At 40.8% G+C, this 24,421-nt stretch overlaps 3 protein-coding genes across 6 annotated transcripts in view; all 3 read right to left on the bottom strand.

The window, feature by feature from the left end:
- TBCD (tubulin folding cofactor D) overlaps window positions 1–1,346 on the bottom strand; it is a 129,530-nt gene extending 128,184 nt beyond the window's left edge. Inside the window, exons 1-2 of one of the 2 annotated variants that reach the window (XM_080394320.1) lie at window positions 1,206–1,346; window positions 708–918 (exon numbers count right to left, since the gene is read on the bottom strand). In XM_080394320.1, the coding sequence (XP_080250446.1) occupies window positions 708–900 (193 nt within the window). In that variant the 5' untranslated portion in view covers window positions 901–918; window positions 1,206–1,346. The remainder of the gene's footprint in view (window positions 1–707; window positions 919–1,205) is intronic. The other variant, XM_080394321.1, reaches the window with a different exon arrangement.
- Window positions 1,347–2,269: 923 nt separating this feature from the next.
- Window positions 2,270–14,812, bottom strand: LOC308068944 (fructosamine-3-kinase-like; the record flags this gene model as incomplete). Of its 2 annotated transcripts, none has more annotated exons than XM_080400491.1 (6): window positions 2,270–4,338; window positions 5,221–5,343; window positions 6,237–6,319; window positions 7,518–7,609; window positions 8,928–9,079; window positions 14,654–14,812. In XM_080400491.1, the coding sequence occupies 6 exons, from the start codon at window positions 14,810–14,812 to the stop codon at window positions 4,000–4,002; spliced, it is 948 nt and encodes a 315-aa protein (XP_080256617.1). In that variant the 3' UTR covers window positions 2,270–3,999. The 2 variants fall into 2 exon arrangements, with proteins under 2 accessions (XP_080256617.1, XP_080256618.1); XM_080400492.1 differs by lacking the exon at window positions 14,654–14,812 and adding an exon at window positions 10,130–11,514.
- On the bottom strand, window positions 12,811–23,344 carry LOC308069022 (ketosamine-3-kinase-like). 2 transcript variants are annotated; one of them, XM_080400701.1, is made up of 7 exons: window positions 23,156–23,344; window positions 20,522–20,673; window positions 18,993–19,084; window positions 18,416–18,498; window positions 17,885–18,007; window positions 17,028–17,164; window positions 12,811–15,055 (listed from the first exon to the last, which is right to left on the bottom strand). In XM_080400701.1, exons 1-7 carry the CDS (start codon window positions 23,294–23,296, stop codon window positions 15,049–15,051), a joined length of 735 nt encoding a protein of 244 aa, XP_080256827.1. In that variant the 5' UTR covers window positions 23,297–23,344; the 3' UTR covers window positions 12,811–15,048. The 2 variants fall into 2 exon arrangements, with proteins under 2 accessions (XP_080256827.1, XP_080256826.1); XM_080400700.1 differs by lacking the exon at window positions 12,811–15,055 and having other exon boundaries at window positions 15,383–17,164; window positions 23,156–23,343.
- Between the last annotated feature and the right edge of the window lie 1,077 nt (window positions 23,345–24,421).

The raw sequence follows: 24,421 nt of genomic DNA, 5'->3' as shown, positions 1-24,421 counted from the left end.
TATTTTGACTGCAAGTTTTTGCAATTTCACCATTTTTGCAACAATACTTGCAAAATGCTAGCTTGATTCGTAAATACGTGAAACCTTGCATTAACGTGCAAATCATCTGGTCAGAATATTGGCTCCAATACACAGATGTGCTTTATAACAGGCTAATTACCTAGGGCACTGCTACATGTATGTAATCGTAACGCTTCTACATTCAGCTGAGGTCCAGAAGCAGAACAGCTTTTGTTCTATGGCAAAAAAGCTGTCACTAAGATCTAAGTTGCCTTCACTCAGAAACAATTACAAGATCTGTATGGATTCAGCTGCCTTTCATACTTCCTATGAAACTAAAAATATGAAACTAACTCTTTAAAGCTCAAAGAAATTTAAACAAGTAATCAGGTATAAAAATGGCTTTGACAGACATACAATCTTCAACTAAATTATTGTCTGCATTTGAATAGGAAACTGGAAGCTAAACATAGGCCAGAATTCAGTTGTCTTAAATCTAAGACCTGGGGTTTTATTTACAGCAGTTAAATACCTTACAATAATGGTACAGATATCTGGAAAACAAATGAGTAGAAAAATAACTCTAAACTACCTGTTGATAAAGTTCCAGCATTATCACCAATAGAAAATTAGCAGTTTGGACCTTTTTTGGTGGCAAGATGCTCTAAGCAACACAAGAACGCGCTCCCTTTGGATGATGTGCTCACCTAGGAATTTTTCCACGGTCATTTCTCGAGTCACCAGGTCCCCAAAGACCCCCTTGAGGTTACCGATGAGGCCCCTGACCTCCTGGCTCTCCGTGAAACTCTCCAGGACACTTCTCGTGGTGGCGACCCCCGGCTCCTGACTCCTGCCATCCTCTGGCTCGGGCGCCGCGCCATCCATCTCGCCCAGAGCCATGCCCGAGGCTCCCTGCAACTGGACAGAACAGCCGGTCAGTCAGGGGTCCCGGAGCTGGGGGTCCCGGAGTGGGCCCGCCCCGGCCGCGCCTCACACACGTCTCACGCCGAGCCGCCGCCCGGCCCCGCCCGCCGCCATGCGGCCCACCGCACCCCTCCACGGCAGGCCTGGCCCGGCCCGGCCCGGCCCGGCCCTCCCCGCCTGGCCCGCACAGCCACCGGCTCCCGGAGGCGGCACCGGGGAGGGCGAGCGGCCCCCTCGCACCCTCACGGCGACCCGCGCCACGGGCGACCCGCGTGCATTACCCCGGCAACGGCCGCGGCGCTCCCCGGCCCCGGCCCCCGCCTCCCTCCTACGGGGCGCCGCGCGGGACCAAAAGGTGCGGCGGCGGCTGCGCTCCCGCGCGCGGCTCCGCCCCTGCTGCAGGGCCGGCGGGCGGGTGAGGGGAGGCTGGCGGGCGGGCTGGGGGGCTGAGGAGACGGCAGGCCCGGGGGCGGCCGGTCCTGGCAGGCGGAGCGCTTTGCAGCGTTTATTGCCGATTCCGTGATCCGCCGGAGCGCAGAGCCCGCGGTTTGCGGCTCCTCAGCGAGCTGGGGAAGGCGCCTGGAGCTGGGCGGCGGCCCAGGCCCTGCCCGCGCCCCCGCAGCGCTCTCAGTGCTGCGCAGGGCACAAAAGGCGTGTGGAAGGCAGCTGGGTTACACCGTTATCCATGACCTTCTCCATTTCTTACTCTAGCCACGCCAAAACTGTCTATTATATGGTTAACATAATAACTCATTATCTAAACCTTATAAAATTCTGGATACAAAAATCGAATGCTGAAAGCTACAACTACAGAAAAAAAGGGAAGGGAGCGGGCAGACTCAAACGTCTACCCCCTCACAGCAGTTACTATCTCTCATGCCATATTCTTTCCCATTAGTTTTCTCGGAAAGATATTTTATCATATTTCGGCCCAAGACATTCCACATCTCCACTTCCTTTCCCACACACTTTCCCCCTGAATATTTTACCAGATAACAGCACTGCTTTTCCGCTTCTCTCTTGACATGTCACCAACACTAGAAAAGTAAACCTGGGTTCTGAATTAGCCATTGACTAAGTCACCTCAGGTTATCTTTTTACCTCACAGAGAATAAACTCAAAGGATCAGACCAGCTGTCAAACTGAAATGGGTGGTCAGGGCGAGATGAGTTGCCTTCAGAGGTGCTCCTTTGGCTCCGCTGGTTATAAAGGAAATTCAGGAAGAATTCAGTCTGGTCAGGACCTTAGGACAGGTAACTGGTCTTTCCCAGTATCCAGCAACTCCAGCCACACCCAAATCCCTTATCTGCAGGCCCGAATACATTAAAGCAAACCACAATCACAATTTCTGCAATGTATTTTATTTGAGAAGGAGCTTAAGTTCACATGTCCTTTCCAATGTAATAGATGTATTTCTGTTAACATTCATAAATTCTAGTACACATGCACTTTGATATCAGTTTTCTCAGACCTGGATCTTCTAGATATCAGCTATGATTTCAGCTGTGTTCTAACTCTCTTACTCCACTTCTCCACTGTTACAACTGTACTAAGTATTATAACCACACTGTGGCAGCTTCACCCTAATTGTAGCCCAAATTCAAAGGAAGTAAAAAAATTTAACTGTTTGTATTATATTTACAGAGAAATGCATTTTTTAAAATATTATCTCAATTACAACATTAACTTTTATGAAATCTTTATAGTACAGCTATTTAAAGCTGAAAAAAGTAAACAATTTAAGCATTTTTTAATATAACATTTTAGGTATTAGTCATGACAGCTGTCTGAAGCCTAAATATATAAGTTCAGTCATCCTTGCTTACATCTTCCAGTTCACATATAAGTGCGGTCCAACAAATGTTTATTTACTTTCTTTACCGTTTTATTCCATTTTAAAAAAGCATGGATTTGCTAATGTACTCTAGCTCACACTGTATGCCAACATCTCTGTTGCATGGTTTTCTCCCCACATTCTCATTGCCTATGTTTTCTGTAAAAATAAAGCAGTTAGGAACATTATAAAACATTATAAAGCCATCTAATTTGACACTGTTCCTTCAATAATCCAGCATTGGCAGAACAGACTGGCTTTGCCTACTGTACATCATTTTATAAAACTGAAAATATATCAAGCACCAACCACCCAGCACCACAGATGCTTTCTCATCACCAAAACACTAAGCCTCCCTCCCACTTTTTGCTATCTTTTTACAAAGTTATTTATATATGTTACTATCATAGTATAACACACTGAAATACCATACTAAAACTATGATATGTTATTATCAAACTCATATGGTAACAACCCGCTTTCTGACCATACAGTTAATTAGCGAGGAACTACAGAGACATCCTTTTTAGGAAATACCACCATAATTTAAATTTCTCATAGCAAGAGAAAAACAAATGCATGTAAGTAAATTACATTAAATTAAAATACATATTAGAAATTATATTAATTATACACGCTTTCCAAGTGCAGTCCAAAGGGCTTTGTCTACTCTTTAAAATCAAAAAGAGAATGTTTTCATTTTCAGATTCATAGAATCTGATTTAAATTTTGCAAGTAGGACACTTAACATGGGAAAGACAACAAAAATATAAAGGGGAAAGGGGATGGACACAGAGACAAAAAACTAAAACAGAATAAAAGAGGGGAGACATAAGGAACTGATTATTATTTCAAGCACCGCAATCCCACAACAGTAGCTCTCAACAACAAACTGCTGGTAGAGACACAGGAGTCGTGGCAAGATGCAAACTGTGGAAACAGAGCGGCTATGAAGTGAGACTCCCTACGGAGAGTGAGGTTAGGCTGACTGTCATGCTACTTTTCCAACCTAGTGGACTCTTCGCAAACAATGCAGTCTTTTCCTTCAGCAGCATACAAACCTGTGCTAGTAAACTAATGTATATGTTAAAAATTACACAATCACTCTTAACATTTAGTGAGGCTCAAAAGTGTACTAAGCCTTTTACATGTCAGGTGTTTTACCATCAACATTAATTCCTAGCTTGCGTTACTTCTGGTTAGTAGGCGCTGTTCATTAGTAATTTCTCAAACCTATCTGGTTACTTTAGAAGTTTTCTCATTACATTTAGGGTAGATCCCCTGTATCCTGTCCCAAAATGGTTCCAGTGGTTTATGTAATTAAAGAGCTGATACAATTTGTTTCGTTTCTCAAATCCTGGAGCTTTGGGTATTTTACTGTGATAGGCAGAGAAAAAGCAGCTGCTAAACCCCCCAAACATTCCAGCAATGGCCAGTTCAAACTCTGAATGGCCATAGAAGGAAGCAGGATCAAAGATAATTGGCCCAGAGTCGTCCTCCGCCACATTTCCTGCCCACAGGTCCCCATGCAGGAGAGCAGGAACAATTTCGATGTCACAGAACATTTCAGGAATCTTTAGCTGAAAAAGCACGAACAAATATGTAACCATTAAAAGAGTTTTGAAGAAAATATTAAATACTGTAGTATGTAAGAGACTAAGCTAGTCAATTACTGCCTATTTTCAGTCCTCATGGAGTGCTTTTGAAGTTGATAGCCACAAGCATAAACCTAAACTGTAAGCCAGTAATAAACAGTCCTGATTGTTCTTGACAGAGCTTAGCAAATCATTTAATTCACAGTCTGGTATCAACACCTAGTATTAATGTATTGTTTCTAGGCATGAATAGTGTTGGCCATCACAAGAAATAAAACAAATTTCATTTGAATTAAAATGTTTCAGTGGCAAAAAAGGGCAGCAGTAAACACCTGTACCAATTAAGCAGAACTAAGGAACAGATCTGTGATGTAAGCTTGCCGAGGAACACGTTCCTGGTGGTTTTCCAAGTGCTGCATGGAGTGTGTCCTGAACCACAGTCGCAGCTGTGAGCCTGGACCAACTGACAAAAAAAAAAAACAACAAACAAACCTGCCTGGACAGCAGAATCTTAACTGCTTTGTAACCCCAAGTTTTTAGATAGGATTTACCACATTATTATTATTATTAGCTGTATTCGAAGAAGCAAATGTCAGTGCTGAATTACAAGTTTATTCTCACTGTCTATTGAAAAACTGAAAGAGCAACATGAATTCTTTTCAGCTGACAATGTTGTTGGACCAGCTGTGAAGCTAGTACATGTACTGGTGTTATATATATATATAAAAGATATATAATTCACAATGAATATGCATTATATATATATATATATAAAAGCTATGCAAATAGCTTATAAAACACCTTTAAAATTCCACTAATGTATATTTTCTAACATTCTGAAAAGCAGATTTAAGCTGTGGTTCATACTTTTAGCTGTGACCAAAGTTCTCGGGCTTCTCTATCTCCATAATCTTTTTCAATCAAATCCAATTGAGCTTGGAGTCGGTGACGAATAAAGAAGGAAGGCCAATCGTTCTGCCATTCATTCACCTAGAAAATATGATACAGAGGTTTGTAATAAACAATTTTAACATATACTTAGTCAGTATTAATAATACATAGATATCCAAGTTAAAATGTTCAATGCTGACACAATGCTGTAGACAATGTTAGTATGACCTACGCACAATGTTATTAGACATTTCGTCGATTGTCCTTTTAGGAGTGATGCCCTGTCCCATGCTTAGGTTGTCTCTTAACATGAGATCCAAATTGAAGTTCTGGCTATTTTCATTCATTTACATTTTCCTGATATTTTTTAGATGGAGAGTTTCTGGTGAGATCATTTCAGTTATTCCATATTATATTCCAAAATCTTTCTGGAATTGCAAAAGTATTTATTAATTCATATTTTTTTACTGGGTAATGTGTTTCTAATTCTGTGAAAAGTTGTAATTAGCAAAGAGTTTGAGATATTGGAAGTTCATTCAATTAAATAGCAGAATGAAATTCTACCATGTGCAAAGCCAGCAAATGACTGATTTATCTCTGAGAGCCCTTTCCAATGTCTTACATGATGTGTTACATGTGTTACTCTAAGAGTAGTGGATTTTACCATTCGAGGACCATGAAGTAGGGATTTAGAAAAAACAAAAAAAAAGACATAGTATGTGAAGGGATGCTTGCTTTATTAAGTGTCACTAAGCTAAAAACTACCACATAATTTAAAATTCTTAATTCGATCCACTGTGTCTGCTTGCTACATGCACAGTAGCAAGCCACGCATGTTGAATAGCCGTCATATTCCCCTGCTGTCAGATCAGAATGGAACAGTGAAAGCAAAACTGTCATCATAAAGCTGAAGGCCAACAAAACAAGCTTTTGGATAAGGAGTTTACAGAACTGTATGAGTATGTGTCAGCTTTCACAGGCATGGAACATACCTGTGGTATATAACCACAGCAAGTGGCTGTATGGAATCCAAACTTATCCACATATTGAGACTCAGAGTGTCCTGCTCCTTTACCTAAGAAACAAAATAAATATTGGGAGTTTCAAGATCCTTACATGGTAAAGTTTGCAGACACAGAACTAAATTTCAGAGAACAGACATACAAAATAATTTTAAGCAGTTAAGTTACACTTATTTCATGGTCACAACCCTCTCTAAAGATGGAAAGAACTCTCTTAAACTTGATACTGAATGGACATGGAGGCACAATTAGTAACAGTTAATGACTTTTCTTTGTATAAATGAGTTAGACGTTCAGGAACAGAGTCCAGACACCACATTCAAAATCTACTGTTCCAACACTTGAACCTGTTGTCATTAAATACAGCTTATTTTTAATTCATAGATTATTTATGACCTTCCTTAGGCCTTCACTCAAAAATAATGGATTAAAATATGTCTACTACTAAAAGTAGAACCTGGGAAGTCACAGGAAAGACAGATACAGACAGGTGGTTCTGGTCTTAATACTAACAACTCTAAAAGAATAATTCTTTGTATAGCTTCCTTTTATTTTTTTTTCCACTTACACCTTAATCCACTTTCCAAAGAGTGATGGAAGATGTTTTCATTTACATTAATAGAAACTGGATCACGACCTTACACTACTGAATTACAGTTGTCTTCAAGAAACAGAAATTGTATATTTTGCTACATATTTGAGTTCAAAAATGTCATCCCTAACATCTTTAAAGGAGAACTTAATTATGGGCTTACTAATTGGGACCATATTCTGTAACAATTGCCTAAACTAACAGTAAACAAAAAGAGAGGATATCTGTAATATCAAGAACATTTTAAGAGGTTGACAGTACATGAGGCCGAAAGGTTCAGCTGACACTGAAAAAGACAAGGAGTCCAAATTTTCAGTTTGACTTAAGAAATATTGAAAGCTCTATCAAATATTAGCACTACTTCTTACTGAATTTCAGTATTCACATAGTTTTATGAAAATAAGTATATACAAAATGAATAATTAAAATTAATTTAGTTTTGTAAAGGTTAAAATGATACGTTTAAAAATTGTAATAGTAATTATAGGTCCTATATAAATATAATGTACATTTGAGAAGTGTGGCATAGGGACATGAGGGACGTACGTCATGAAAGAGCGTCCCAGTATTTAATTATCATTACAAGTATAATGCACTACTGTACCACAGCCAAATTAATTATTTCATTTTTGATTTAGTACATGATATCAATACTCTACCAATTGTGTTTCCCTCCTTTCTCAGCTTCTCTCCAAGTTTCTGGTTATAAAGGTGAAGATCTGCTAGCTGCTCTCCAAGCTTTGAAGAATATCTGTAGGATCAAAAACCAAATCAAAACTCAAACAAGACAAGCGAACAAATTATTACGGGGGAGGAAAAATCTCAGTGAAACATGATCAAGTATATTTTGGGCAAATATGGAACCTCGATCAACTTCAGAAGTACATAACAGGGAGCAAATGACTAGACAACTCTGAAGAAATGGGTTGTAACATGACAAAACGAACCTAAGTCAATGCTCTTGCAAGAAAGGTAAACAGAACACAAGGTTGTATAAACAGGAGCACAGAGTGCAGGAGGATCAAGTAATCCTTATCAGCTCCACATTAATAAGCAGAGAATAGAACATGGTGTCTACTTTTGGGCCTCATACTTCAAGATCAGCTGAGCAGCAATAATAATAGTCAGTCTAAAAAGAAACCATAGCAAGGACTGAGTTGAGGTTGCTTAATGCAGAAGACAAGACAACTGAAAAACAATTAAAATATTTTGTGCAGATACCTGAACAGGAGCTGTAAGGACAGAAACTAATTTCTTCTCCATACCCAGAGTAGGTAGAAAATAACGGGTTTAAAATTGTAACCAGGAGGACTGAGGTTAGACATTGGAAAAACTTTCCTAGGAAGAGTGGAAGGGATTGGAACAGACTGGCTGGGGAGGCTGTGGAACTGCCATTATTCTCCCAATAAAAATAGATAGCTTGGACAAACAACCACCAGAAGAGCCATAGGTATCCCTGTGTTCCCATAGAGGCCTGGAACAAAGCAGTCAGTTCCTGAAAGCCTATGTTCAGGAGCCCGTGACTCCTGAATTCCACATTCAGGTTCGTTGATAAATGAAATAGAACTTCATGTTATCTATCCGCTTATTTCTTCCTCACCCTTGTGCCTTCGACCTTGTTGACTGACTTCAATCATACTTGAAGATTACACTTAGAGAAGCAGAGGTTTCAAAAACATAAGGCGGCTGTCAGTTTAAAGAAAACTGATAGGCTGGGAAAGAAACTCAAATGAAAAATCTCATGAGGGAAAGGTGGGCTCAACTCAGCCATTACCGCACTCACTTTAGTAGCATCAGCACACGTGGACCAGCATACAAAGCTCTAGGCTAGCAAGAGCATGCCATTTCTATTGCAGAGAAGGGAAAAACCAGGGAAGAACAAAATATGGGGAAGGTGTATGTACACGCACACAGAAACATATTTAATATGTATGCACATACACAAACACAGAACTTGACAGATACAAAGTCTGAGAAAACAGAGAGGTTGTTCTCAGAAAGTTCTGAGTGACTGCAAGGCGTAAGAAGATATGCCCCAAAACATAGTAAAAAAAGATGTACAGACGTACTTGTTGAGGTGCTTCATCTTTAGGTACTCCATGACAAACATTGCTCCTCCTCCAGGTAGGTCAATTACTTTAATAGGCTGAGGCACTCTCACAATATCGGTTTTCTGAATAGCTTCCAAACTTGCCATTTCCCCTTCAAACATTTTTCTAGCCTGTCAAAGAATAAGAATATCCTTGGGCTAAACGATGGATGTCTGCAACAAGCACTTCAGGAAAAACAGCCTTGTTTACAACGTTCCAAGGAGTTAATTCATCTTGATAAAAGAACACAAGCTGCAGCAAGGTTTCAGTCCATGAAAGGGAGACTTGAATACCTTAATTCTAACTTGTTTCCCAAATTCATTCCAGGGTAGTAGGATACATCACATTTCACCATGATTTCCAGCTGCTTATGGAACTACTACCAAACTACTTAGATGTAACAGTATCTCTGGGGATAATACCAAGACCTCGTCCTTCAAAACCACAGGTGATCACTACTAAATGAAGTGAAAGATTGAATCCTTAAACTGGTTCTCCTTCCCACGTGGATCCATGGCAGCCAGATAGAGATGACAGCACAAATATTAAGCCTGCACTTTGCATTTTTGAAGTAAAGATGCTGTTCTTCACAGCAGTTTTAGGATGTTATTTATATTGATAAAGCAAATTTCTGATGCACTCTGCTATTATAAAAAGCAATTGAGTATTCATTTAGTAATAGAAAAAGTCAGGAGCTTTGCCTGAAAATTTGCAAGAATCTCACTGCTAGAAATACCAAAAGCAATGGGGAAGTTTGAAGTCTCTGTAGCTTTAGAAATAATACATCAGTTTTAGCACTGGTGCAGTTTTCTCCCTCCCACTATTCAACTGAAACATGAGAAGTAATGCAGTGAATGCAAATTCAGCTTTAGGCTTTTACAAACTACAAAAACATCTCTGTACTCAGCCTCCTTTTCACATACCACGATGCCAACTCCTGTTGTTGACGATTATCGCATTGCATTACACCGCATTTTTCATTAAGCAAACCTGCTGCATTAATACTTGATGTAAAACAGACTACAGCTTAAAAAAAAAAAAAAAACAAACTGAAAGGAAAAGAGGAATAATTAAAAGTCAGCCTAAAAATGCAGAAGTCTGAATTACTGACAATCAGGTGCATTTAAAATAAAAAGCTCTCTACATGCAATATTAGTAGTTAAATATCTGCTAGCATTAACCTGAGGTTTGTGGTTGATCTTAACAAATACTCGTCCACTGTCTGTTTCATAACCTTGGCCTTTGCTAATGTATCCTCCTCCCGAGCTTCCAAATGCCTTCAGAACAGAAGTTTTCAATTCCGTTTTAAGGATTTTTTCCATGGTAATTTCCAGGCTGCTGCAGCTGCTTTCGGCTAAATCCAGTGCAAAACAAGATTAAAGGTCTGGGTCCTTCTTTCACTGTCACTCTGCTATGAGGTAGTAAGGGCCACCCACCAAATGGGAAAAAAAAAAAAAAAAAAGGCAGCCAAAAAACCAACCAAATGTAAATCCAGAGATAACATTTGCAAAAAATGCTTTGTTTCCCATAGGCATACATGAAAAATAAATATCTTTAGGAATATTTGCTACAATGAAATTGAGAGGTGTGTCCTGGGTCCTCTCTCAGCTGTGATGAGCTGCTGGTATTTGTAGTTTGGCCCCGTTTTCCCTCCCGAAGCCCCACTCGCGCTGTCGCAGCGGTCATTTTTAACTCGCCCACCAGAGGGCGCGTCAACGCAACACTACAAGTCGCGCACCCGCGTTGTTGTGCGGTTATTCAGGGTATGCAAACCCAAGCTGCCGGCCGTGCGGGTGTAATTAAATCACGCTGCCGGCCCTAAGTCAGCCACCAGAAATATGTAGAAAGGGTGGTGGGTCTTTCTCTGTGCTTGCAGTTTCCTTGTGTGGACTGGAGTATTTTTGTCATCACTAAGATCTTTAGAACACTTTCCCTTCTTGGGGCATAGCTCAGAAGCAGTCAAAAGATTTTCATTGCCTGAAAGTACCCTCAAATCGGTGAAATAGTAAGTGCTCAGGGCTGGACATCATCAGGTGAAAATTCATAGTAAAAACATCAAGTTGGTAATAAAGAAATTTAGGATACTGTTCCTTTATGCTTCTCCAGATTTAACAAGATCTTTAGGATGTCGTTTCCCTTTTTTATCTCCTTTCACAATCTAACACACAGAAAGAAGATCCTTGGGTACTGCTGCATTTAATCACTTCATACTTGTAAAGTGCACGGACACCCTCTGGTATAAAGCATCAAACCTTTAAAACATGTTGTCGTAACCCAGACCCTACAACATTTGTTTTAATGTCTGTATGAAGATTACACGTATTTGCTTAGGTGGGTATGACCAACTCCTAGCACATTACAATCCATGGAAAAGACTGCAGTTCTTGTTCTCACTTGGAGAAGCAAAGCCTACCAGCTCCCCAGGGAATTTCTGGATTCTGTTGCCACTGCTTTCATTCACCTCTTTCACTACTGTTTGCATTGATTCATGTAAGCTATTTGGGTTTGACAGAGAAAGGAATGATTACTGGACTAACACCGGCTTCATTAGGTAGGCTTTTCATGACGTTCACAAACGGCTCCAGTCCTAAACGGAGTGACAAATACTGGTACAGCACAAGTTGTTTCTAAACCAAGTGATTTCTCCGAACATAGCTCCTTATGGTACACAGAACAGCTGGAACACAGACCTCAAAGAGACAAATTAAGGAGGAACTTTTCTAACATCCCAATTTATTTGAGCAGGGTATTGCTTATAGAGTAAAAGCACAAGCTGGAAAAGTGCAGCTCAGCCTGGAATCAGAGCGTGATCCAGCACAGAAGAGTATTCAAAAACAGTAAGAATCCACATTTGATGTTATGTATCTTGGTTGGATGTTTGCGTTATATGTCTAAAGTAACCGGTGACTGCTTTGGCAATCCTACAAAGTCCAGCTGTAATACTTTACAGTTAGTATACCAGTAATGTGATGATCATAAAATAGATTTTCACAAAACAGAGCTGCAGAAAGTAATGTTGGGGAGAGGCAGAGAAGAAGAGTCAGCACTTACTGTAGGAGTCTTAGGTAATTTGTCCATACACTCTCATGGAAAATTTGTGCCTAGAAAGTGAGCCACAGCTGCTAAAGCAAACAGCTGTGCCTGGACCAAATGAAGCTTAAAGCAGAAGTGCTCAGCATGTACATAAAATCACAGTAAACCAGTGCACATGCACTCAAAGGAACTTGATTATGGCTGTAGATCTCGGACCGTTTGAGGCAATTAGTTAAAATGACTCATATGACTGATCTATGGATAGTGAAAACACCAAGCAATTTGAATTTCAGGACATATGAAGCCCTGAAGAGTACCCTACTATTAGAACAATGGCCTCCAACTGCTGAAAGGAGGGAACCATACTCTAGGTTGCAATAGGGCATCTGGGGAAAAGAAATAAAGTTTTTTGACAACCAAATAAATTACAATGATCATAGACAAATGAATTAGGGTATCTTTCACTATTTACCTGTAAGGAAAAAACCCAAAAGCCCCCCAAAAAACCAAAACAAGCAAGGAGAATAGATCTTCATCCCCAATATTACTACTGAACCAGAAATTTCTGCAGTCAAGTATGCCATGGTCTTCTCTCCTACAATTTCTAGTGAAGATGCCAATAGTTACTGACTGTAACACTTCTTTCAGCATTCTGACGTTTTATTTCATTTTTTGTTAAACCAGACACAGGACTCTGTTACTCCAAATATATTGCATCACTTACATAGTAGCCAAGAGATAGGAAAGCCTTCTGTTTCCTTCCACGCTGGATCAATATTTAACTAGTAACGCACAGGTGAAAGGCCTGGTTTCCCAACACATTTGTTCACACAGTTTCCAGTCTAGCAACTTCAAACAGTATCATTTCAAATGCTGGCGGGAAAACAACGCAAAAGCATCCCAGAGGGGCTCAGAGCGCTTGAGTGCACACGGCAGTGCCAGCTGCCCCTGCGCGTTCAGTACCATGGCCCACACCCACGGTGCGGAGTCACGCAGGACTGGCCCTGCCGGTGTTGCTGGGCTCCCGGTTTGAGACCAAGCCTCAGCGTTATGCTCGTAACTCTTCAGTTTTCTAGTTCTTTTCTTACTGTTTTGCTCACAACTGCTTCTAATACGTTTCTTTTCAAAGATTGGCCAGAAGACAGATACCCCATGCATACCGACAGAGAAAAAAAAAGACGGTTTTACTGCTCCTCTGGGAGTAACAGGATCTAAAGAATCACAGGAAAACAAAGCAGCTATACAGAACAGCATAAGCCAAGAGCAAGGAAAGACTTTCCATAATAAAAACCTCCCTTCCTTTGACAGAAGTTACAGTTTCTCAGTAAAGAGCTATTCCAAGGACAAATGATTCAGAGTTCCTTTAAACCTACACATCCGATCTTCAGCGTAACTGCACAGGCTGTAGCTCTGTATGCAGTATCAACCACGTCTTGGGAGATTTCAGAGAATTCTTTTGAGATTTCATTGGAAAATATGTTGAAGAGTAATTTATATTATTTCACAAAGAATAATAACACTATTGTGATTCTGGTGTAGCTTAATTATCGGAAATTTATTTTCCCTTTAAATCTTTTTGTCACAGTCAATGCCTGCATGACAAGCCAATTATATACCACTTCCCACCTGCTTTTATTTCTGCTACAAGCATCAGTTAAAATCACCAGATCTATTTTGGAATGGCAGTGAGGATGAAAAGCAGGAAGCAAAACAGTACAACAGTGCAGCAGTCCTATCGGCGGGCAGTTTTTGCAGATGGCACCAGTCCACAAGAATGAAAACAGAGTATCACCGTGAAATGTAGGGTACACAAGAACTATAAGCAATTTGGCAGAAATACAGGTACTTGCACAGGTGTTCAAACTAGATGGATATCCACAATTAGGACAGTCAAGCTCAGAGAGGCTGTGCAGTCTCCATCCTTGGAGGGTTTCAAGACCAAACACCTCAGTAACCTGGCCTGTCACCATAGTTCATCCTGCTTGAAACAGGAGATTGAACTGTGTGATCTGAGGTCTGCCCCAACCTGAACTCTCCATGATCCTAACCACCAAGTCCAGACTTCCAAGTTTCCCTTCCACTAACTCCTCTCCAAGGCAGAGGCTGATATTGTTAAAATTACACATAATCATATTCCAAACCACTAACTAATTCCCTAAGGAATTCATTTCAAATTTTACTTTAAGAAACAGGTACAGGGAGATCTGGTTTCAACAGAAACTTGAGATGCTTTAGACTGCATATGCCACACATACATTGTGATCCACCTTGAGAACGAGACTTAGAAACCTCATGAGAGCTTATTCCAGTGCTTTACAATATACAAATACATGTACATTATATATTTAAGAAAAATTCAGTGGTTCTTTTACCCTTTTTCCCCCTGTCGAAACAGGAATGGAAAGTCAGCAAAATTATGATACAAAACCAGGAAACACAGAATGAGAGCATGGGTACAAGGAAACACGCTCACCAAATTTAGAATGTACACAGGGAGTCAAGAGGGAGGGGTGTATGAGAAGGACAAGCAAGACATGTTAGCTTTAAACTACCAGAGAAAGAGATGAATCACAAAGTCATGCCTGGAACACATAATGTAACAAAATGATCAAAGAGAACAATTCTAAGAGCAGTGCAGAACCATACAATACATAAGGAAAAAAAAAAATTACTTTACAGAACTGCGGCAATTTCTTCTTCAGGGCCCACCAGCTGCCTGCCTTCAGAAGTGAAGATTTCATGCCCTTCTCCATCCCCAGATTCAACCGCTTTCTATAAGAACTCAAAACAAAGGGAGCCATGCTACAGTAAAGCCTGCTGTTGCATTCCATTTGTATTCCTCTCTACACCCCTTCCATTTTCAATTGTAGCAAAAAATTGCTTTGAAAAATTGAGCATAATATCCTTTAAATTAAAACTCTAAATACAATTGTTTCTGTACAACACAATTTTTGTTCAATCACAAAAATATTTTGATTCAATTCTATGAGGAAAAGGTGATGTTTGAAGACTTACCATTTATCACTCAAGTCTATGGCTGACAGAAAATCCAACTTCGTATCACTTTTCACTTTCTAATGATAAAAAGTAATTAGGTATTTTAGCAAAATAAACATGTTGATTTGTTAAAGATTTGTAAACAGAAGGACTTTGTTAAATAACATCTAACTTAATTGGTTAGAACCCTTAACTGTTTATTTCCATATGCCTGCATAATAGACTGCTGTTTTCTTCAGTGACACACTGCTCGAGATTAAAATCCAGGATCACTTTCCCATCAACATCTCTGATGACCATAATTGTCTAACAGACAAGGGACTTCTAACAGGTTAGAGCAAGCAGCTCCCCAAGAATGAACACAAGTCGTAAGGTTTTAATTCAGAAAACAGAGACGACAATAATCAACTCGAAAACTTCTTTATTTAAGCAACAAGGTAAAAGTAATAGCTATTCTACCAAGCAAGGCTTTAAAACTTTTTGTAGAAAAAGTTAAACAGCCAGTGAGAAGAGAAGTAGAATTAAGGAAAGAAAGTTATATCAAGTGATAGTCTTCTCTAAACTTGCTTCCAATTTGTATAAGTAACTGCAAAACCAGCAACTAAAAACCCCTTAGTAATCAGCCAATACCCAGTGAAAAACAGTTTTAGTTCATTGAAGTCATTCCCAAACACTCAAAATGCATGTTAGGAATCATGCACCCCTCTCACCTACCTGGTACGCTTGCACTGAAATATCATTACCAGCCTACATCAAAAAGAGTAGAATTTTAGTATTACCATCTTGCAGGTACAAGAAATAGCCTGTAAAAGCTATCCTCAAAGAAATTCTGACAGTGGTGTAAAGTCACTGTTTTGTGAGTTCCATTTTAACTTCCTTTGGTTTCCTGTCTATCCAAAGAACTACAAAGTGCACATAGTGGGGACTGAACAAAAGTGTTAGTTTATGGCACCTGTAGTCTAAATCTACAGAAAATTTATGTGAAGCCTGTACCACGACCAGACAGCATTATCCTGTGGGCAATGACAACAGTCAGAAAGTACATCTGTCTGCATTAGTGAGAGAGTACATCTTCACAGGATGTGTACACATGAAGTGTCCTACCCGAAAAGATCTTTAAGAATGCACACTATTGGACAAAAGCATAATCCAAAAAAAGAAGAGAGTGCTAGTTCTGGTGAAAACAAAATTGCTGTAGGTAAGAGCCCAATGAAATACAAGCACAGAACAGCACACAAGAATGCCATGAGGCACCAAAATGCACATGCCAGAAAAATTATAAGCATTTTCACACAGCTTTCTGACAGAACAGGAAGCAATCTCAGTCCAATAGAATCACATTAGCATAATGAATAGCAAGTCCAAATCATTTTTCAGTTTCTATTACATAATTTTCTTGTTGACTTTCAAAATACCCTGTTAACATTGTTCTCATGCACGTAACTGGCCATGGAGAGCTTAAAGAGTCTAAGCAATCTATCATAAAGGTCAGGGGGCGCAGCAAAAGGCAATAAGCAACTTTCTAGCCATCTCCTCAGTGTTTGATTTGTATTACCTCACCTAGTCTCAAGTACACAATGCTTTCTTGGCACTGACAGATCTTTTGTGCAACTGAATAAACTCCTTCCTTAGCGATTTCCCTCACAAAGTTATTCCCAGCTATCCTAAAAACGGATGACACTGTTACACTTGATAGTCAGCAGGACTCACTGATTCTAGGTCTTTAACCGTGCAACAAGGTCAAGGGTCTAGTAGCTTTTTTTAAAAAAAATTACTACTCCTGTAGTTGCACTACCCACTGTGGGGGTTTGCAAGCAACATAGGAAGTATTCTGCTTAAGCAGCAAGTCACTTTATAAGGTTTCTCATAATGTTTAAAGACGACCCTCTGTACCCTGTACCAAAATGGTTCCAATGGTTCATGTAATGAAAGAGCTGATAAAGCTTCAGGCGTTTCTCAAACCCTGCAGCTTTTGGAATTTTACTATGATAAGCAGAGTAAAAAGAACTGCTGAAGCCACCAAACATCCCAGCTATTGCAAGCTCATACTCTGAATGGCCGTAGAAAGAAGCCGGGTCGAAGATGACTGGCCCAGAATCATCCTCAGCTACATTTCCTCCCCAGAGATCCCCATGCAGGAGAGCAGGAACAATTTCTACGTCACAGAACAAACTGGGTATCTTCAGCTGCAGGGGAAAAAAAGCAAGATGCCTAAGTACTACATTTTAAGTTGAATGATTGTAGACTTTTATCTGCACACATACAGAATATGAATTGAAACTTAAAAGTCAGTTAAAAACCAACCCATGACTTGCAACAGTACAGGAGGACCTAGTCAACAGAGGTGCTGACAAAACCAAGAAGATTTCTATTTTTCATAAAAGCCAGCAGCTGAAGAATAGTTATCCAATGTTTTCAACAATAAAAAAAAATTTAAAACCACACTTGGTGCTGCAATATCGACCTGCTTTAATAACAACAGCCACCACCCATGTCATCATAGAAGGCTCAGGGATCTCCCACCAGCCTTGAAGAGATTTCTACAAATAGCTAACACTGCAGTCACTTAATTAGATGCAAACCTTAAATGAATAATGATATACTTACATCCATTTCTGCTTATATACATCTCTCACCATGAACATGTTACATGGAATGAGAAATGTGAACTCGATCTAGCATTTCCCAAACAGTAAGGGGAAGTACTATTTGGCACACATTCACTTTGGAATATCAGCAGAGGGTAACGTGGCAAAAGCCATTATCACTTACAATAATGTGCATTTTTAATCCCTAAAAGCTGGGGTCTCTTTACCAACAAACAGGAATTTCATTTTATAAAAAGAAAATCTAAACAACTGATACCAAGCTATCACTATAATGAGAACTGAGAGAATTCCTCCTACCTGAAGTTGTGCCCAAAGTTCTCTTGCTTCCCTGTCTCCTGAATTCTTTTCGATCATGTCCATCTGAGGCTGGATTCTTTGTTTGGCGAAGAAAGTCACCCAGTCATTCTGCCAGTCATTCACCTGAAGGGACAGGACTGCAGATGTTAGTTCTACACCACACAAAAGACAGATTTTCTTCTTTTTCAAATAAAGCTCTGGAGGATTATACAACCTTTGTACTGGTACCATCCAGAACGGTAAATGCTACCATTTAACAGAATGTTATCTTAAAATATTAAATCAGGGGAGTAAATAATTTTGTCTTAGTGATAAAACCCAAGAAACTATGAATCAGAGATATGAATGTCCAATGCAGCTACCTGTAAGTGCTGTCCAAAGCACTACTTTCCTCAGCAGCTGAACAATGTTTTTACTTTTTATGACTCCACAGCAATACATCCATTTCCATTATAATTTTGGCCCTTTGTGTCACTGAAGGGAAAATAAGGTAAACTTAAAATTCTATCAGTTCGATGAAGTACAACCTACCTGTGGAAGATAGCCACAGCAGGTAACTGTATGAAAGCCAAACTGATCCACAAACTGGACTTCCATTTGCCCTTGACCTTTACCTTTCAAACCAAAGACAAAAATCCAATACTAATGACAAGATTCTAGGTATCTACAATGCAAATGGGCCTTAAAAACTATGCAAAGGTACAGTGCTGCTTCTACCGAGAATAAAAAAAATTGCACCTTAATACTCTTTTTGTTTTAACGGTTGTTGCTGTTGGTTTTTAAGTTTAAAGCTTGATGTAAAGCAGCTGTATTATAATCTTCATAATCGTATTGTGAGGCAGTCTATCTCCTCTGATACCATCATCCTTGCAAAAACTGTGGTGTGGGATCGCAAGGGTCCCAAACTGAAATGTTTTTCTTGCAGAGATCCAAATAAAGCAAACAAAAGCAAAAAAAAAAAACCAGACCCCTGCCTGGGTGTTTCATTCAAATCTGTTTTCATAACATCTTTAGTGTAAAACAAACTTATCCTGAAGTAACAAAAGCTATTTCAACTACTTTTTAGATTATTAACTAGGGTAAATTTGCTAACAGCTGTGTACCGTACCAACTGTGCTCTCCTCTTTCTTCAGCTTCTCTCCAAGTTGTTGGTTATGAAGGTGGAGATCAGCCAGTTGTGTTCCAAGCTTTGCTGAATGTCTAAGAAACAAAAGTACTCTTAGCAACACTGACACATGAATGAATCCAGTTCTTAATATTCCAGGAGTTATTTGAAAAGATTTATCAAGTAAAACAAGTTCTGCATCTCTAACAAAGTACATGTGCAAAATACTCTGGTTATAAACACCTCCTCTTCCTATAAAGATTACACATTAACATATAACAAAATGTACTTACAAAGTTGCTTCCGACAACACTATTAATAGTGAAAGTGAGCAGCAATTTTAAGTTTAATAACAATGAGAAACTATCAGTTCTAATTTCTGTGTGGCATCACTTCTATATGAGCTTTCAGTAAGATAATCTGTATGAAAAGCATGTGCAAGATGCTATGGGGGTTTTTTTTGGCAAACTGTCTTTGGGAATTAAAGCTACACAAGGTTCATCCTCTTCTTTATACCTCTGTCTCTCAGTCTCCAGCTTCTCCTCTCTAAAAGGCCTAGAAGATGGAAGTCAAGCCTGTCTTTTTTATGTATTTTTAACAAAAGCTTATCCCCTACATAGTTCACAAAGTCTTGCAGTAATCACAAACAACTCTAACAGCCAGTTGCCTCACACGTTAACAAAAGTATGTTCCTTTCCCCATCTTTGACCTCACATCTTTCCCTGTTCTGAAGGTACTGTCATTTAAGGGAAAGTTATTTCTTCATTTTGTTTCTGTTAACACAGATTGTAGCTATTCCCTGAATTCTGTATGCCAGAGGTTGCATTTGCACACTTTTCATCTCAATCAGCCCAAACACAACAGGATTTCTGCTCTTTCTCTTGGAGCTCACTGAGGGCTCTTAATGCATTAGAAACTCTCTGGATAAGCAGGATGAGGGCTAAGACTTTATGCTGGCTGCAGAATTTCTGAGAGTGGGATAAGAAATTGGTCATGCCCACTTTCCTAACGGAATCAGACAAAAGTATGCACCATATTTTAATTTACTCAAACATGTGTGCCACAAAGAAGGACCAAAAATCTGAAACTGTCCTGGGGAAGTGCCTCTGCATACTCATGACAACCCATTTTAAACATTGGTTCTTATACCAAAGGCAAGTACATGAAACAGGCGATCAGGTAGGTCATTTTCCTTACTGTAAAAATCACGAATTACCAAAAAAAAAAAAAAAAAAAACACACACACACACAGACAAAACAAGCAAACAAACAAAAAACTAAACAAAGAAATCGAAACAAACCCAAACCTAAACAAAAGCCACACTCACTTTGTGGTGTATGACCAATTTGCTAGATGAAATATTATGAAGTATTTCATACAGTTCTCTGCTGTGTAATTTCCCAAATGTATCTTGAATTGCTTTTTTAAAAAAAAAAAAATATACAGGTTTCCCCTCTGAAAACAAGTAACTTGACTGTCGTAACAGTCAAAATTTCTGGTTAAAGGGTGCAAAGATAATACCATATTTTACCTGTTTAAGCCTCTCATTTCCAAATGTTCCATCACAAACAGAGTACTGCCCCCAGGCACGTCTATAACTTTGATGGGTTTAGGCACTTTTATTGTTTGTGTTTTCAAGATGGCTTCCAAACTTGCCATTTCTCCCTCAAACATTCTTCTGGCCTGCCAAATGTTAAAGGAAAGCATTAGTCTCTATGAATATCAGTCACAGGTAAACAAAGCTCTTTTACAAAACCAGTCAAGTCTGTAATTGTTAAATAAAAAGTTTGAAGCAAGTGGTTACTGCATGTACAAGATACAGATAAATCCACACCACCAGACTTGACAGTAATTTTACAATTACAGAAATTTCACTTCACAAACTGACTTCATGGAAGTGACTTAGGTTCTAGCATTCTCTGTAGTCATAAAAATAACTTAGAAAGCGTGTTTATAATTGAAGGAGTACAAACTGCAAACATATAAAATGTAAGCAGTATGTTATTAATGGATTATCACAGAATCACTTCAGTTGTAAGAGGCCTTTGAGATCATCAAGTCCAACTGTTAACCCTGTGCTGCCAAGGCCATCACTAAACCATGTCCCTAAGCACTGCATCTATGTGTTTTTTAAACACCTCCAGGGATGGTGACTCCACCATCTCCCTGGGAAGTCTGTTCCAATGACTGACCACCCTTTCAGTGAAGAAATTATGCTGCAAATATCTAGAAAGCTATGGGCAATATACATCATCAGTTGAGAGAATAGAAGAACGGTGATGGCATTCACAGTCTTCATGACTTTCCTGACACAGACTGCTGAGGAATATAGCTGATGTTCAAAACAGTCCAATCTGCAGTCACATAATTATTTTTCCTGGCTTATTTCTTTTGCTTCTTGAGGAGAGAAGGGGAAAAACCGCATCAAAATATCAATGACAGCAACCAAATGCCCCTTACTGCACTTGCACACAGAAATCCTCAGAACCCAAGCCACTACCTACTGAATTTGCTTTGAAGACATTCTGAATTTAAGACCTATTTCTGCAACTGCTATCCACACAAAGCAAAACCTATTCTCTTGAGTTGCTCCACTGACATCACTAAACACACAAAGAAATGCTACTCCAGAAGATTTAGGCAGAGATTGCAGGAAAAGAGTATGTGGGAAATCTACAGTATTTGCTAAAAGCCAAAGCAAAGAAATAATGAATAAAACAGAATACAAGCCCTTTAGTATTGATATATGAAACACAGCCAAAGGACAATTTGCAACAGACTAATAATTCCAAAGCCTAGAGGAGATTAAGAATGAAGAACTGCTGAATTACAGAAACATGAGTTAGCTTTGTTCAGAGGAAATCAGTAAATGCTGTATCTCTATCTAAACCATCATACTAGGTTAGAGTCAGCTGTTAACTTTAATAGAGTAAAACCCACAGTGTTTTCCAAAGAACTTTGTTTTTCTAAAGAAACTGCTGATACATACCCACCGCTGCACACACAGCACAGCATTATAATACAGTTTCGCAAAGTTTGCTTTAATCAACACTCAGAACACACACAGGCAAAAGCATAGAAAATGAAATGATTACTGAATAGAAAAATCTATGCAGATGTTTTTTTTTTGAGCCCTACCTTGTAGCTAACTGGACTGTATACCTAAATACACAATTAACAAAGGCCTAAGCAGAAGGGCTATATTCCTATCAATTCAAACTATTTCCAGCCTAATGTAACGCAGGATAACCCTCTCATATTTTTCCATGTTACCACGTCAGTGCATCCATCCAGCTCCCTGATACGTACACAAAGAGTAAAGAAATTTAGAACGGTTAGAGCTGCATACGTGCTTTCAAAAACATTCGTTTCCTGTTAAAGGCAAATACAAGTTCTGACTTTTGTTCTTCCAGTGAAGCTACTGTACAGGCACAGGCGTAGAGTACCTTTGAAGTAATTCTTATCTGATCTTTCCTTTTGTCAATAAGGATGCCATACAGGTACCCTGCATTATACTTGTCACTACCAGATGCAGGCAACTACCTTCTGCAGTAGCTGGTACCAGGTATTGAAAGAACAAAGCTGAAAATCTTGGAACAACGATTGTGGAAAATATCATTTATTGAGAAAAAGCTCTTCTTATGTGCAGGGAATTACTAGTTTTGTTACAACAACGAAAGATGCACACCCTCAGCAGATAATTTTATACCTCCCAGGTTGCTCCAGATGCTTTCACAGCATACGCAGCCACGTCACACCACCCCTACCCCAGCCACAGGTGACAACAGCATGCCACAGCACTGGACACACAGCACCGATACCGCCTCCAGCATGCCACCAGAAACGCTGCTGCCCGTCCCAGTGCCCAGTCCCAGCCCTGGGCACCCACCCCCACCCCACCCCGGGCACCCGGCCCGCAGCGCAGGCCCCGGCCGCAGCAGCCGCAAGCCAGGCGCCCAGAGGGCAGGAGCTGCCGACCGAAGCCGCCTCCCTGACACCGGCAGCCCACGTTTTACCGAGCCCAGCCGGCAAACCGTCCTCCATCAAGAGGCTGAGGCCGGCCGAGGCCAGCCTACCGCGCGTCTCCTCAGCGCGACCGCCCTCACCGCTGCCGGCCGCCCCGGGGCCCGCCACACGCACCCCCTCAGCCCCTGCCCCCCCACACCTCCGCCTTGGAGTTGCTCTTCACGTACACCCGGCCGCGGTCCGTGTCGTAGCTCTGGCCCTGGCTGATGCAGCCGCCCCCCGAGTGCCCCGTCGGCCGGAGCACGGCGGTGCCCAGAGCTCCCCTCAGCGCGTCCTCCATGCTGCCCGCCGCCGCCGGTGCCGCACTGCGCCTGCGCCGCCAGGGCCGCGGCCGGGAGGCGCTGCCGAAATGGCGCCACCAGAGGCGGGGAGGCCGCCGGGCGGCTGGGGCGCTGCCCCCGGTACAGCGGGCCGCAGGGCTGGCCGTGGATGGCGGCTTGGTCCTGGGCGCTGAGGAGGGACCGGGAAGGCGCCGCTTTATCCTGGCTGAGGGAGAGAAGCGTAAAATGGCTTCTCAGAGAGAGGAGCGGGGCGCTGGGCTGCTGGGCCTGGCCTCGCCTCAGCGCCTCGGCGGAGCGGCGCGGCTGCGGCCCGGCGGGGGGAGGGTCCCCCCAGCTCGGGAACGGTGCGACGTAGTCCCCGCGCTCCGGGGACGTGTTTTTACTGCAGAGAGCCCGAAAATCCGCTTTGTTTGAAGTCATTTCCCTTGGGCATGTGTTGAATTCTTTCCTACTGTACATATAGAGGATGCACGTCAAGGAAAAGATGTTCCAGTAGGGCAATATATGTAACAAAGGCAGTGGACAGTTTTAAAATATTTGGATTTAATGTGCTTTCTGGCCATTACAAAGGTCCACGCTCGAATTCATTCCGTTCTTCAACAATAACAAGAGCAGCTTGCTATAATTGGATGCTGGCCAGCGTAGGTCTGAAGTAAATACATTCTTTCCCATTAGAACTGGTTACTTCTTCAGCAAGTAACTTCTTATTTTAAATACAACTTCCTAAGTGTAGAAGCTGGTAAAAGTTCCTGCTGGTCTTTTATTCTTTTGTTTTTTAGTGCAAGATTGTGTACTTTCATTCTCTACTATTCCCTTACGCTGTGTGGTCCCGCTGGTTGTAATCTCTGCTCCAGCTCCTGTTATCCCCCGCTGCTGCCTGTTCACTGTCATCTGCCTCGCCTGGGGTGTTTACAAGCATTACTGTGCTGCCCAAGTGACACCTACGGATATATATCTGCTTTTATATAGTAGTTCACACAAACAGCAGGTAGGATTAATCTAGAGTTATCGATACGTACCTTCAAACTGGAGTTTGCTTTGGAAATTTTCAGTTTGAGGTTTGGTGCAGGAGGATTATAGTTCAGGGTCCTCCAATAATTCCTGTGCAACAGCAAAACAGCAAG

The sequence above is a fragment of the Falco punctatus genome, assembly GCF_963210335.1.
Source record: "Falco punctatus genome assembly, chromosome: 1".
In the NCBI taxonomy this organism is placed as follows: Eukaryota; Metazoa; Chordata; class Aves; order Falconiformes; family Falconidae; genus Falco; species Falco punctatus.
The sequence above is the reverse complement of the archived record's forward strand: the minus strand, read 5'-3'. Positions and strand labels throughout refer to the sequence as shown.